The following is a 15,934-nucleotide window of genomic DNA, read 5'->3' as shown; positions in this document are numbered from 1 at the left end:
GGTTTGAACTTGTAAATATGTCAGGGTACAAATGCCAGAGAGAGAGTGTTGCTGCAGCATTCCTGCAGGAATGACAAGGCCAGCATCTGGATAGTTTTAAGAAAGAGTCAGAATATTTTCTGGAATTATTAATGATGGGATATTAGTGATGTCAGGGGACTGGAGTTTGTTCACTTAAACTATTTAGGTGTTTTTTCTGGTCACTCCTGCACTGATCTTCTTTACATAAAAAAACCTCTCTTAAAATGCCAAGTGAAAAAAAAGTCTACTGACAAGATATCTTGGAAATTATCACCATGTTTTTAATCTAGAGAATGCCAAAACACAGAACAAATAGCTAGGACCTTCCAGCAAGTCAGGAAAATATAGGTAGATCCATCCCATTTCACCTTCTCTAGAGTTACAGACAAAACCTAAATTACTGGGTTCCCGGGAAACAAATCTCTTCCTATATCTGTGTTCTTGTAACCCATCCACTTGAAACAAAGATGAAACACTGAATTGTTAGGACAAGCCTAATGAGTAATACATACCAGAGAAGCAGATTTCTTATCCTTTAGGTAATTTTCTATGGCATCATTACTTGGGGCAAAGACTGTGTATGTGTTTGCTGCTTCTATTTTGTCAGCCAGACCGTATTGCTGTTGTGAAAGACATAAAAAAAAATCAAAAAAAAAATCAGAACGACCACTGATAGTCTGACACTAGCCTGAAATGCAAAGCAGAGAGCTTCCTCTGTGCTGAAAACCTCGTGAAAAAGATGTGAAAGCTTACAATGATGTAGCCCCTGAAAATGGAGTAGTCAGGCATTTGCTCCAGGCGGGCCAGCAGCCTGGGCATGACAGCGCTGCGGAGAGGGGTCAGGACCTGCAAAGGAGCAGAAATCCCACATCAGTCACCTGCAGGGATCAGATGCAGGACAACAGGTTGTTCTGTGCTCAGATTTTCCCACAGGAGGTTAATACTGCTTGTGGTGCAGAGGAGCAAATCCTTATCGACATATTGTATACCTTATCAATAACGTGAATGACCCCGTTTGTGGATGCGATGTCACTGGCCACAAAGTGAGCACCCTCGAGGGTTGGCTTCTGGAAAAGAGAGAGGAGAGAGGCTTTGCTTTTGAATTGTTGGGGTGGTGATGCTCAGCAGCTCATCCTGTGGATTTCTACACCTTCCCAAATGCTTGCCCAGGGCTGCACCAATGGATTTCCACACCTTCCCAAATGCTTGCCCAGGGCTGCACCAATGCAGCCCTCACACCAATTGGTACCAGAGGCTGGGTTGCCCTCAAGGAATCAGGCACAGGGCAGGGGACTTTAGGGGACTTTAGGGCTCTTTGCTGCTCGCTGTGTGGAGACAGGAACATGGAGGTGAGGTAGCTCCCCTCTCCCTCAATAGGGATGAAGTGCTTAAATGTGACTTGCGTATTTCCAGGAAATCCTCCTCAGAACATGGAATTTACCTAGTAAAAAGGCTAAGGGAGAAGGTCTGTAACTTGTTATTTACCATTAAAAATACCCTCAGGGGGTTTAGGGCTATCAAGTTGCATATGTGGAGACATGTGTTATCGCTGCTTCCTCCTACTTTCCCAGTTCCCTAAACTAAGTTATTTGGTTTCCTTGATGCTCTTTGTCTTCATTTAGCTCACCCAGGCTGCTCCAGGCAAGGACTGCCCTTCTGCTTGCTTACAAGACTAAGTGTGGTCACTGGGGACATTACAAATAAATAACATTTTGGACAAATTTCAGTGATGTAAAGTGGTGGAGACAAGCTAATGTTTCTCCCAGAGGGCCCAATATATTTGAACTATGCCTTTAATTTTATGTCATGTATTTAAAAAAATACATAATGTCTGTGTGGTTTTATGATACAAGAAAGAAGGTCAGTGGCAGTGATGGTCAGGTTTTGCTGTATGATACCACAGTGGTTTGCAGGTCATCTCACCCCATTTTCTTTAGACAAGCGTAGGAATTTGCTCTGCAGCGATGTTGGCAGCACATCAGAGGATGATAAATTCTGGAAATCAGCAAAGCTGTAAGCTCCTGTCAGTACATGATACCTAAAGGAAATTAACTGGATTTAAATGTTTTGTATTTTATCTTTTTTCTTTTTCTTACTTCAGATAAACATGCTTAGTGTGTCTAAAACTGCGGTTTTAAGCAGGAATTGCTTCTACAACACCTTGTTCAGCCATGTTTTGATCTTAATTCGACCTTTAAACATTTCTGACATAATAGAAATTATTCCTTTTTTTTCCAGTGGCTGAGAAATTTATACCAGAGATTTATACCTCTGGAACTGGAAGGGGAATGCTATGCCCTTCCTTTAAAATCAAAATACCCCTCTTGCTCTAGTGGCTTCAAACCAAAGGCTTGTTTAGCACAAAAAGCAGTTAATTAAAAAAGCCAAACCCCCAAACATTTAACGTACTTAAGGAGAGTTGGAATGTTACTTTTTGACATCCAAAAGGCTTTCTCATCTTCATCCATGTTTTCAATTGCTTTCAGAGAAGGCACAAGGACAGTTAGGTTTGAGGTGGTGGACAGCACCGAGTTTATCTTGGCCTCCTGCATGGAAGTAAAGAGGGTAAAATAATTCATTCTAAGCATGGTCTATAAATAGTAGCTGGTGACATTTCAAGCAAGGTGGAGTATGTGACGTGCTTTGTGACCAGCCTGGAAAGGAAAAAAAATATTATGCTGAGCAATGACTTGAACAATAGCACTTAGGGCTCTACAAACATGGTAAACGGGCGTCTATTTTTTACAGAACAGATTACAGTACAGTACATTTAAATGCTGCCAGCATTTAAAGGGCAGAAATAATGTTCAGGTGAGAATTGTTTTTTATTATAACACACATAACTTGACCCCCACAAAAGTTAGCCTGTCTCATAGGTTTATGCATTTGAATGTTAGAAAAAATATAGTGGTGATAAATGGGGGTGATAAATGCTAGTGGTTACTGATAAATTCAAATAACTTGCTCTTACAGAGCACTCCATGCTATTTAATAGCTAGAAGGACTATGAACCATGATATAAGAAGCTCCCATGACACAATGTTCCCGTTTGGAAGAAGACTATTTAACGTGGCTGGGATTTTTTTCAAGATGTCCCAGGGTTATTTGTGCCCACTAGCACTTCAGTGAAGCTTGTTGCTGACATCTCTAATTTTAGATGGGGGTTGTGAGATCTGTAGCATGCATGAATTAATTAATCTTCCATGTTTTTATCTGCCTTAAGGATGGAAAGTGTCTTCACTGGAGAGTATTTTTCTATTTGTGTGGAATTTTTTTTTTTTTTGAGTAAAAATTACAACTTGCCATTTTTGATACTGCAAAACTTGAGGGAGCAATATGAGCTTAGGTTCTACCTTTTTGCAGCTGGTATGCTGCCTGGAAGCTGGCTTGTTTTGGATAGTCCTTCATTACCCATATTGGGTTTTAAGCCAAAAAGGGAATAAGCTCCCTTAAATAGCTGGGAGTTTTATCTCTGTTAAGATAATTCTTCTTTCTAGCCATCATCCCTATCACCTTCCAAATATTTAAATATAGAAAGAGCAACAAACCTCTCCTTCTCATTCTTCCTGACCAGCAAGAAAAATATTTGGTTTTAAGAAGTGGTAAACATCACATTCCTGCTCAAGTACTAAGTTAAAAACCCACAGATGGATATGCCTCCCTATTTTGCTCATGTTTGTAGTTACTGATGTTTATTTCAAGTGATAGCATTTCTCTGAAGTGTAGCAGAACTTTCCACATGTCTGTTTCAATAGATTATACAGAATCTTCCCTCTGATTTGTTCCCCCATTATCTATAGAGCACATTAGCAGGTGAACAGTGTTTCCTATTGTGCCCATTCCTTTAAATCCTTCAGTTTCTCTGTGCAGTGTCCAGTTCCACAGTCTGAGCTCAGGGCCAGACAGACAGCTGACTTGAATTAACTACACTGAGCTCCCTCAAGAAGCTTCCTGAGGTGTTCCTTGCAATTAAGTGCTTTAATGATCCCCAAGCCATCTGACTTTGAAAAGCCTTAAAGCAACTAATGTGCTGCAACTTCTGCTTCTGATCCTATTCATGGACACATCACTTGTCCTTTTTTTGTTCGTGTTGTATTGGCTGTACACTCCTTACATTTAGGTTTTAAACACTTTGTGGGAGCAACTGGTTTTGGTCTTTATTCATAAAGTTCCAATCACAGTGGATGCTACTGATGTTACTGCTGCTCCAGTAATAAATGATAGCACGTGAAAATAGAAAGTAGATTTTGACAACCAGTGTGTCCAAGGCTTTGGGGTTTAAAATCTGATTTTGTGTTTATTCCATAACCTGGAGCCAAAGAAGTTAACCTCTTTCCTCACTGAGGTTGTTCAACCTGGAGAAAAGAATACTCCAGGGAGACCTTTTGTGGCCTTTCATGGAGCTTGTAAGAAAGATGGGGGCAGACTTTTTAGCAGGACCTTTTCCAAAAGAAAAAGAGATAATGGTTCTAAACCGAAAAAGAGTGGATTTACATTAGTTATAAGAAAAGTTTTTTTTTATAATGAGGGTGATGAAACACTGGAAGAGTGTTTCAGGGAGAAGTTCTCTCTCCATCTTCCCTGACGAAACACAGGAAGAGTTCTCTCAGGGAGCTGGTGGATGACCCATCCCTGGAGTCATTCAGGGTCAGGCTGGGCAGGACCCTGAGCAACCTGATCTAGTTGAAGATGTCCCTGCTTATAGCAGGGAGATTGGACCAGATGGCCTTTAAAGGTCCTTTTCTACTCAAACCATTCTATGATTCTGTTTCCCTCACATCAGCCAGGCCTGCACAAACTGATTTCTTTTCCTGTTCTCTTGCTGTGGCAGCAACACATTGTCCAGCCATACACTTGCATTTTCCTGCCATGGGACATGGAAATGAGGGATAAGACATTGTCTTCCTTCCCACTTGCCATTTTATTGAATGAGAGAAGCTGAAAAAGACACCTGGGATCATGTTCAGTTGCTGCTCACACCCTGCTGCTGGTCATCTGGGCTGCAACTTGTGTTTTCATGCTAAACTAGTCAAGGCTTATGTAGCTCCCTGCCTCAGAGAGCACAAGCTCTGCTGCTTGTGGAGCTTCCTTACTTGCTGAATTTGGGTTTAGAAGTTGTTCTTCAGGCAGAAACAGGGAGCCAGATGATTAGCCCCTCCACAACTGGTGGGAAAGACACCCTGATGTCTCTCCAGGTCTTCAGCTTCCTCGCTCTGATGGAAATATTGCTGTGAGGTTCCCATTTCTAAACTCTACAAAGCTCATGTATTTCTGCACACTTGAACATTCTAAAGAAATCAGCCATGAAGGGTACTTACATTAACCCATTGGTTAAAAGCAGCTGCTTCTGACAGAGTGGATAACTCCTGATTGGAAAGAAAAGAGATCAGTGAGTTTATAAGCTATAATTAGCTATACCAAAGTGCTCTTGACTATGGTGCAAACCACCGTGTCTGGCCTGGCTGATGTGACATGGAAGAGGAAGTTTTCACTGTGTGTGTGAAAAGGGCATTAATGATTTTTTTAATACTGATACTTTCTGGTAATGGAAATGGTGAGTTACCAATTCTTGTAAATCAGGCCATGGATTGCTTAGGTGTGTACCTGGTAAGTATTTTGTACTGACCCCAGGCTAATCATTCATTTCCTGTGATGTTAAACTTAATTCTTCTCTTAACTCCATGCAAAATTGATTGAAGGATATGTTGTTTTAGCTGATATTTGTACAGCAGCTTTCACATCACCCAGCCCTTATTCTGCCACAGTACTTAGAACAGAGATAGATGATAGTATAAGCAGGGGTGGCAGATAGTGCTGAGAGCCATGTAAGATTATTGCCAGGAGCTGAGACTGAGGGCACTTTATTTTTTTCTGCGCTGTTAAATGCATATTTATTTCACCAATTGACTTGCTTTGATTTTATCTGTCTGTGGGTCAGCACAGTTGGTTTCAACATGATAAATTGATCATTTCCACTGAGAGAGGCTGCAGGGCAGAACTTCAGAAGCATTGACTGCTTGGTGCTCCCAGCTGGGAGGTGAGTGCTTAGCACTTCTGCAGGTCTGGGCTCTGGGATTGGCATTTTTCAACTTGTTTTCAATTTCAAATTTTCAATTGGTTTGGAGCCAGAAATATGTTCTGCTCCCTTAGGCCCCTTTCCAAGCCGTGTTTTAAACACAACAGATCATTTATCAATCAGGCAAGCGGCTCCCACTGGAACGCTCTTTGAAGGGATCACTGATGGGCTTCATATTTTTCTGACTGTGTATAAAGGCTTTGCTATTCTCTCTGGGTAAGATCCAGTGTGAGACCTGTGCAGCAGGTCCTGTGCCCAGAGGGAGTGACCCCATTACTTACATCTGCAGCGTTTCCATAGCATATCCTACCGTCCCCCTCGTAGCCCTTTGGGCACACACACTCCCAGCCACGAGAAGACTCAAACTGACAAGTTGCCTTCAAACCAGAAAGAGAGAGAATTTGTCAAATACTCAGGAGACCACTCCAGCAAGGATGGCCTTTTAAGCCTCTTACTAGGACCTGTTCATATACAAGCATAAACTTACAAAGGAGTTTTTTACCATCTTCCATGGATGTTCTCACCTTCCTGTAGGACATATTCCATCAGCCCAGGGCAATACCTCCCTCCCCTACCCACCATGCACTAAGTCTGTAGGAATCTAAACCCTTGCTCCACCTTTTCTGGTTTCCTCTCTACATATTCTGGGCCCTATACTTTCACTTGAATGATCCATCCTCTGCTGCCCAGAGCTCTTCACCTCAGTTCTGTCCCTGTGCCCCACCTGAGGCTGGGACTGCAGGGCACAGCAGAGCATGTGCAGCCACTGATAAAGCTGATAGATGCCTGGTAGAGATACTTGACTTGGGTAAATATCCCAACAGGATAGTGCATCCATGTTGTAATTGCTGGTAGAAAAACAGCATTTATTTATTCCAGGCTCAAGATAATCCCTGTACCGGCAGATTTGGGAGCAGCCCTTGCAGTCTATCCTCAACTCATGTACCATACTGATGTGGTTCACACAGTTTTTGGTGCTTGTAGAACTGGTTGGAAAGGGCTTTCTCAAAAAGAAATTGCAGGCTTGAAATGGGAAATAAATTCTATGGTGTGTGCAGGAGGCGAGGTGTGATATGTATCTGAACACTTTGTTCAGGGAATGATTAATTACTCACCAGATGATGGCATTTTCCATTTTGTTCCAGGCACGAGTTTATGAGTGTGCATTCAATTCCATTCCCTTGAAATCCATCCTTACACTTACAGTCATTCTGTCATTTCAATAAAACACGACAATTCATTAAAAGGATTAAAATAGTGTGCATATTCTAGACATGGTGAATTAGTTTCTCTGTGTTTCTGTAGCTTAGCATTGACTTCAGTGGAATGACACTGACTAATATCTGCAGCAGACCTTTATACTGACATCTACTAATGTGCTTTCTAAAAATGTGTTTGCTGCCAGAGCACCACCACATAGAAAGGAGGGAGCACTGGGACTGGAATTTCAGGAGACTGTTTTGGGTAGAGAGCACCGTGTGGAAATGACATAGTGGCTGTGAGGGAGAGGAGGCTTTGGGGAAGAAGGCAGGGTAGGGAGCCCAAGCTCTGGCAGAGGAAAATGGTTGAGGACATGCACTGAAGGTGACATTGAATGGGAGGACCTACCTGACCTGGCCCAATGTATATGCAGGTGGCATTCTCGTGGCACCGTGCCGTGGTGGGCAGCAGGCAGTTGTCGATGGCTGAGCAGTCCCTTCCATCTCCTGTCCATCCCGCCTGGCAAATGCACCTGTGCTCCCCTGGGCCTGTCTGAACACACTCAGCCTAGGGGAAGATGCAGAGGCAGCTATTCAGGACTCTTAGGGGGCATCTGGCTTTAGCCATAAGGCTTGTCTAAGCTCTGTAGTGGTATCTGGGGAAACAGCCTGGAGCTCCAATGAAAACTGTGACTCTTCTGCAGAAGTTTCTGGCCAAACACTCCTCTTTGCTCACCTTTCCGAGGGAAAAGGACATACTTACATTGATATTGCAGCCAGCAGGGTTTAAAATAGCACAAGGATCAACTTTGCTGCAGCTCAAGCCGTCTCCCTCATAGCCAGGTTTGCAAACACAGCTACAGAGACAAGAGGAGGAAGGAGGCGTTACACGTGACAGGACAGCTCTAAAGTACAGTGATTGTTTTCCACTGTAACATTCTATTTATAGGCAGCTTAAAAATGGTAACCTTGGATTTGTGATGCAAGCAGCTCAAGTGTGTACACTAGGCTTTTTTTTTTCCAAAATATTGACTGGGTTAATTGAGCCAAATCAGGGATCCATTCTCTGCATATGAGATGGGGAGTGAAATTAATTCCAAGCTAATGTTATCATTGTAAAGTTGGGCTAACAGCTCTGAAATATTTATGGGCTGGCTATGCTTGCTCTCAGTGATACAGAAAATGGCTCCCTGAAATGTGTGCAAGACAATGAGCTCCCCCTGTTTCCCTGGGTCCCTCCCCAGGATTAACCTATATTGGAGGGAATTACTTAAGCACTCAGGTTCTGCAGCATCCCCCATTGTGCTTTGTCGTGACTCATTATGGATACACTGCGGCAAGAGGCAAACTTGCTGCATGTGACGGTGAGCTTGAGGAAAGTGCAGGGCAGCTGAAGCTGTAGCAGAGTTTTGTGACCAGTCCTGGCAGGACTGGGGAACCTGTGCTGAAGTCTGTGGTGCTGTGGTGTGCGAAACTTACCTGAGGTGACCACAGTGAGATATCGATCCTCAAACTGCTGAGAATTTCATTCTTTCTCAGCAAGGCTTAAACTCCTAAATCACTGAGGAGTGGTTAGAAAGAAGAGCTTCCTAAAAGCCTCTGTAGATGCTGGTAGGAAGGGAGGCTTTTAATCAGGGATCAGATCTGAATGCAACTATCTTTCAGTGTAAAATATATAAGGTACAGGGTATTGAAAACACATAATTATTATCTTGCAACTCAAGGCTGATGTGATGCATGCTTATGCTTATTTGCTGCATAGCAGGATTGCAGTGGCTGCTGTATGTGCACTGCTGCCAGGGACTGTTTTGGTCAGGAAAACGGGAAGGAGCTGCAGCACAGTGAATTTTAATTTGATGCAAGTTACTGACTTACCTCACTGTGCCATCACTAAGCTGACAGTCTGCATGCACGTGGCAGAGCTGTAGGGAGGGCTCACAGGGAACAATCTGCTCCTCACAGAGTTTCCCTGTGTACTCAGTGCTGCAGGATCCAGGAAGACAGGTCCCATCGCTGTCTATTCGGTTATCACACTTCCCATGAATGCAGAGGCACTCTACCAGAGATAAATTACAATGTGCAGTTCCATAGTGGAAAAAACCATTTATCCTTACATAGCATTTCTTATGAATCTTCCTATTTTCTTCAAGAATCTAAATTTTTGTATTTTTTAATCTCACTTTGATGGGGGACTTGTAGTCATAGCCATGCCTTTTCAGGTATGTTTTTATGGGTAACTCTATAAAACCCGCTGTATTTTTACACTTCTCTTATAAATGAATTTCAAAGTGCTTCAGAGAAGTAGGAACAAAATGCTATGTCCTAGACTATTGAAGTGATTGATTGCATGACTTTTACTGTGACAGGGTAAGCCTTTAAGCATTGAGCCCACAGATCCTACAGATTGCACAGCGCTGGGTACACAGAGCATCAGCGCAGACCTACCAGCACTTTGCTAGAACTGGTGGATTGGTGCTGCTGGAGGCACAGCAATGTGCCCAAAGGACACAGCAGGAAAGCTTTGTGCATTCCAAAGAAGTGCCAGTGGTGACTAGTAAAGCAAACACTTACTACTTTGGTGGGAGTTTAGCAACTACCACCATTCCTTATGGAATTTGTGCCTCAGCTTTTGTCCATGTACCTCTGAAACCCCAAGTGAGCTCTGCTTCATGAATAGCAGGCTATTTCATAACAAAGAAGACTAAAAATGATTTTGTAGATGAAGAACGTATATATGTTTGATGTTGTATATGCTGTAGACTCTCAAAGGTACTATGGTTTGGCTCAGTAGGATTAAATCTATCAGTGCAGCACTATAAACTATAAATTAGATCAGAAATTATTCAGTAGGGATAGTTAAGTGGCCTAAATATGACTTGTTTATAGATCTAGTTGTTCTTAGATTGGTTATGCTTGTCATTGCAGGCAGAATCTGTTCTGTTGTGGGCAACAGCAGATGGGAACAGAATAGGAAAGATTTTCTTTTTAATTACTTGTGTGAGTGAGACAGAAATAAAAAGAACATTAAATTAGTATAAAACAAGCTATGCCCCCTGCAAAAAGTCATTTAGAGTATTTACACTGATCCTGGCCTTATGATGTGTCTCTTTGAAATAGGAAATGAAATTACCCCAGGAACACCTTGCTCATCCTCCACAGGGACAACCAGTTAACTCCTACCTGAACACCACTAGGGTCCAAAAGAAACAGCCCACACTCTTGTGCTGAGGCTGTAGAGCTGCACTTACCTTTGTCACACTGTGGTCCATATTTGCCAGGGTCTGAGCAGAACTGGCAGCTCAAGCCTTGAAATGCCTCAGAGCAAACACAAGTGCCATTTCCATCCAGGCCATCCATACACTGTGATATGGAAGGGAGATGATTGTTATGTATGAATTCAAGCAAATCTTTACCCTAGAAAAGGGACCACATGCCTGTTCATAGTTTGTGACTCTGACAGACTCTCAGGAAGAACCCCAGGTTTGCTGAAAAGGTTTCAAAGAAAAACTTTCCTTATGCTTTTTCTTTGCTGCTATATATTCTATCTTTCTTTGCAGTTTTTATGTGAGAATAGTGAACTGGGTCATTACACTGAGCTGTGCAAATTAAAAGCATGAGAATGGGCCACTCAGCCTTGCCTGTGTGCTGCGTGTTGGAACCCTAGAAATCTGCAATTTGGGCATCTGAGAGGTGACAGTTTCATTTTCCCTCCTACCTATAACTAACCATGAAATGCATGGCCACCACTGGACACAGATGAAGGGGGCAGCCCTTGTGGAGCCCAAAACTCCTGCTGGGCAGAGATGCTCCAGGGACTTTTGGAACAAAGTTTGTCTTTCCCCACCCTTGGAGTGCAGGGTGCTGCTGGATGCTCTGCTTACCTGCCCGTTTCCAGAGCAGGGTTTGGAGAAACCTCCTGGACACGGCCTGCAGTCAGGGCCAAAGAAACCTTTGCAACACTTTGGTTCCTGCAAAATAAAGAAAATATAGAAAATATCTGTTTTTCAGTGCTTTAGGGCAGAGGCAGTGCACAAAGACCAAGTCTTTATCATGTTTTGGCTCTCTGGGAAGGCCCATAGGGATAACTGTCTCTGAAAAGCCTTGTGTTGAACCAGAACCAGCCCCGCAATGGACTCGTTAAAAACCAGGAGGAGTGTTGACAGCTCAGTAAGGGGATGCACAGACCACCAGCTATTGCCCTTGTTCTCATCAGACTCAGTGTTTGAAATCCCCATCCTGTCCCCACTTACAAACATGCCAGTGGGTATCTGCTCATATTGTGTGCAGTCTCATATTTGCCAGTGGGAGTACAGTGGAATTGGGCTGCAGGCAGTCTCCTTGGATTTTGAGATCAGGAACCTCAGGATATCTCACCCCAGGGAGATGCTGTGACAGCCAGACGTGCTGCTTTGATTCTCCTCCTTCCCCTCTGCATCAGGGTGGGATTTAGCCACCATGCAGCTCTGAATGGTCTTTTCAGTCATATCTGTTGTTTTATTTGTGAAATGGCTTCTTGATCCGTTTATTTATCAAGAGAAAGTGTATCAGAAAAGACTCATTTGCATGTGTGATTGCAGAGAACTAGGAATTAGCAGAACTCTTACAAAGCTTACAGTTTTTAGGCTTATCTGCCTGTCACTAAGTGGTGCTCATGAAGTGCAGAAGCCTATTTAGGAGCCCCAGAAGCCAGAAGGGTGTAAGAGCTTCTCAGGGGCTAATAGCTTCTGCAAGAACTAGATTTCCCAAGCAGTAGTTGAGGTGTGTTCTCATGAATATTTCCCACTCATTGTTATCCAATATCATGGGAAGTGACAGGAGTGGCTGGGAACAGGAGAGGATGAGCTGTCCTGTTCTTCATAGGTGAAGCTGTACGGGAAAATGAATTCACCTGGGCTTGGAGCCTTGTGTGAAAACTCCTGCATGGCACAGTGTGAGTCTGCTGTTGTCAATAACATGACAGCTAATCTGGATTTTCCCTGAGATTTAGCTCTGAGATCTACACTAGCTCCTCTCAGCCTGGTGTTGAAGTGCATGGAAACTACATGGACATGCCCAAACATCTCTCAGCTGCAAAAGGAAAGTTCACCATATATAAGACAATATTTTGGGAAACTTTTACATACTTTTCCTTCAGGAGCTGTAATACTATAACTCTGCTGTTATATTGCAATGTCCTGGGGTGACTTTATGACTCCAGGCTCTTGCAAAGCTGTTTTTTTAAGAGGATGGGCATTCAGTAATGAACCTCTGTTTTGACAAAGGCTGGAACATGCACAAAAGGGAAGCTTTAGTATTTCTAAGCTACGTAGAGTTCTGTGATACAGTCTTAATATCACAGCACAATTTACCTGGAGAACAAAAAGCACCTTGCTGGTATTGCATTTTAAAATTTTATTAAATCATCTATTTTTCACGATATGAAATTTCTTTTCATTGTATTCTGACTACTGATTTACAGGACAACTATCAGTGAATTTTTATAAAATGGGGAATAACATTCTCGTGGTAGCTAGACTTGAATTTTGTATGCAGAGAAATATGCAGCTAAATTTGCATCTCTTAGATACAAAGCAGATGGGAGAACTTCAATCCTTCCTGAACCTGTGTCTGCAGACTGCTACTTCAGGGAGGATGCTTAATCAAAAGGAAACTTTTAACAGATGTGAGGTCTATTTTAAACATATTCATTTCATTAACTCTCAAAGCATTGTCATAGTGATTCTCATTCCTCACATCTCTCTGCTGAAATAGGACCTGAGAAACAAGTAAGAGCTTCTATGAAGTATACAGGGAGTTTTGCAACAGCAAACAAAATAATGCTGAAATTATCAGACGATTCAGTCATTGCCAAAAAGAGGTGAAAGTACCATCTCTACTTGTATTTTTATGCAGTCTCCATATGTGGTCCTTTTGCTCTCTATATTGGCAGAGCAATAACCAAAATATGGGCATGCCTTCCCCCCGTGCCTTTTGCACAACTGGGGAGCCTGCAGGGAAATGTCACTTAGGATGGGCTGTGCCTCCTGGGGACAGGGAGCCAGTGCACGTTGTAAACAACCTGCACACACACCCTAGAAGGAAACAACAGGGACAGGGATTTGAAAAGGCATTATACCAACTGCTGAGATGCATACTTAAGAATGGTGTGCCCTGTAAATTTTAAGTACCTCTGTTTTATGACTTCTAAGTGTTACAACATGAATCTGGAACCAAAGGGCAGCACCAGCAGTATATCTGCTGGCTCTGATTTTTGAAGAATGGTTGTTCATTTCCACTTTCTCCTTTCTTTCCCCATTTTTCCTTCCCTCACTCCCTTCTTTTAATGAAGCTTCCTTGACAGAAGAAAACAAGGACATGAATGCACTGCTGTCCTCTACTCGACTCAGTATAAATGAGTTAACTAATATTGTCTGAGAGTCTAGTGAAGTCTACACATTTAACTTCTGTGAGAATATTTTATTTCTTCCTGGAAAACCACGGATTAGTTGAGTCTAGAATGCAGGCACTGTGAACACAAATTTGTCTTGTGTATAGGTGGCAAAGAGAAAAATATTCTTTGCTTCCAAATCCTGGATCCTGTACTCCATTAAGATCCAGTGGTACATAGATATATTTTTGTCTTCACCCTTTGGTTGCTTTTCCTGACTAGCTAATTTATCATCACGTGGTGGTGACAGAGGCTGGAAATTACATTACAGAGGAGATATAAACTCCACTGGCAGTTTTAAAGGTGAATTCTCTACAAGCTCTACATGCAATTACTTCAGAGAGGCTGAAACTTTCAGAGTGTGGATATGGAGTTTGTCAAAGCTATTGTCCTTGTGACTATTAATGTCTTGTTTTTCAATCAAGTTAGCATAAATCCTAGAGTCAGCATCCAATGTGTTACGTGCCTCTGTTTTGTAGCCATTGAACAGGAGAACATAAACCTGAATTATGTCATTTCTCCCAGATGATTTATCACTGGAGCTGTGGGGAAAGAATCAGGTACTGGTTTGGATTTAGCAGTCCCTCATGTCTCCAAGACTTAAAGGAATAAAGAACCAGACTTACAAAAGTATTCATGCAGCAACCAGCTGAGGTACCAACACCACTCCTATTTTAAAATCTGTGGGTCAGATATATATATTTTGGCAAATACATTTAGATGTTATAAAAGCTCTTTTACAAGCTTCATAGTCATGTCTGAAGCTGACATAAAGTCTTGCCTTTGTCTGAAAATTCGTGTAATTGTGCTTTTGCCCCTTTAGAACATTAAAATCTGGCTGATTGTTGTGGGCAAAGTTTTCCTCTGTTGGTGCTGCTCTTCCTGCTGCTCAGTGCCACTTAATGTCACCTACTCAGTCCCTTTCTCCCCCTGGAATGGTCCCAGCCACATGCACCTGCTCCCTCCTTTTCCTAAGAGTGGGAGCCTGGTCCCTCTCTTCTGCCACGGCCCAGTGGAGGACAGAGAAAAGAGTCTGCACATCCAGGCAAGGTCAGATCTGTTTTCAGTAGCAGATTGACACACTGCCTTCACACTGAAGTAGCTGGAGCACAGAGATATATTCCCATCAAATCTGCCATGGGGGTGATGGTCTCTGGGGGAAAGGGGAGCAGGGAGTTGGGGTCAGCTGCTTCTTCAGTGCTCTGAGCACTGTCAGAGATCATCAGATCTGGCCGTGGTCCACACATCAGGCAGCTGCTGAGCACCTGCTGTCCCTTCTGTGCTCTTTGTGACATTAAGAATAAGCCCTGCTTTCCTTCAGCTAGGCTCAGCTGCAGCTTTCAGCATTTGGGTATGGTTACACAGTTAAGTATGCATTTGCCCAAAGGTTTCATCTTTAGGGATGCGAAGTTCTTGTACATGTGTAGATCTACTGGTTCCTACAAGGTTTGTGTCCTTTAACTCTTTAAATACAAGTAGTATTTATTACATGGTGTTACTCCTGTTTTCTGAGAGTGATGGAAATGCTTGGTGCAGAGTAAAAACTGCAAAATTTCTCAAAACTGTGTTTTCCTGGTTAGCAGTGCTTTCTTAAATCATGAAATACATAACTATATTTTTAGCTATGCATTAAGATTTCAAGGCTGACAGAAGTGCCTGACTTAAATTTGGGGAGTAATTTTTGTGACCAACAGTGTTTGTTTTGTCTTTAAATTAGTTTTTGTCTGTTGCTTTAGGATCAATTGATGTTGTAAATAATTTTTAGGTAGGTTTTTGGTAAGGAATTTGAATTACTGGAATGTTCTGGGTGTGGATTGCTTTTTGCATCAGAGATTGCTGCTTGGAGCTTTGCCTGGCTTATGACTATATTGCAAGTGCAGCACTTTGTAGTTACTGCCAGAGGTAATAGATCTTTACTGCCAGTGTTTTCTTCATTACAGTTTGATGCTGTCCAGCTCTGCTGGGAACCTCTTTGCAGGCTGTGGTTCTGGACTGCTGTAAGCTGAGACATTAAATGTTTTCCTTTTGTACCGGAACTGTTACTGGCCCAGATATGGGCTTGAACATGGTCCAGAGGCAGCTCACTGGAGCTGTGCTTGCTCCAAGTGAAAAGTTTGGTCTGACATTCAGCCCTCTTACCAGAAACAGCATCTGAATGTTACCAAGTAAAGGCCTGGACTGTGTAACCTAAGTAAGCAAGGTTTGTCAAAA

The 15,934-nt window shown here is 42.6% G+C and overlaps 1 protein-coding gene across 3 annotated transcripts in view; it reads right to left on the bottom strand.

Moving 5' to 3' along the window:
- Positions 1-15,934, bottom strand: part of STAB2 (stabilin 2) — a 73,056-nt gene that overhangs the window by 31,741 nt on the left and 25,381 nt on the right. For all 3 annotated transcript variants that reach the window (XR_015286333.1, XM_023936777.2, XM_086887142.1), the window contains exons 19-31: positions 11,178-11,264; positions 10,545-10,656; positions 9,172-9,352; positions 8,060-8,153; positions 7,706-7,864; positions 7,213-7,308; positions 6,379-6,474; positions 5,340-5,387; positions 2,431-2,567; positions 1,945-2,059; positions 1,011-1,088; positions 775-867; positions 534-641 (exon numbers count right to left, since the gene is read on the bottom strand). Coding sequence is in view for 2 of the 3 variants with exons in the window: in XM_023936777.2 (XP_023792545.2) it covers positions 534-641; positions 775-867; positions 1,011-1,088; positions 1,945-2,059; positions 2,431-2,567; positions 5,340-5,387; positions 6,379-6,474; positions 7,213-7,308; positions 7,706-7,864; positions 8,060-8,153; positions 9,172-9,352; positions 10,545-10,656; positions 11,178-11,264 (1,404 nt within the window). In the remaining variant the exon portion in view is untranslated. The remainder of the gene's footprint in view (positions 1-533; positions 642-774; positions 868-1,010; positions 1,089-1,944; positions 2,060-2,430; positions 2,568-5,339; positions 5,388-6,378; positions 6,475-7,212; positions 7,309-7,705; positions 7,865-8,059; positions 8,154-9,171; positions 9,353-10,544; positions 10,657-11,177; positions 11,265-15,934) is intronic.

This window comes from Cyanistes caeruleus, chromosome 4 (assembly GCF_971803275.1).
Source record: "Cyanistes caeruleus chromosome 4, bCyaCae1.hap1.1, whole genome shotgun sequence".
Classification (NCBI taxonomy): Eukaryota; Metazoa; Chordata; class Aves; order Passeriformes; family Paridae; genus Cyanistes; species Cyanistes caeruleus.
This window is presented reverse-complemented; position numbering and strand designations above follow the sequence as displayed.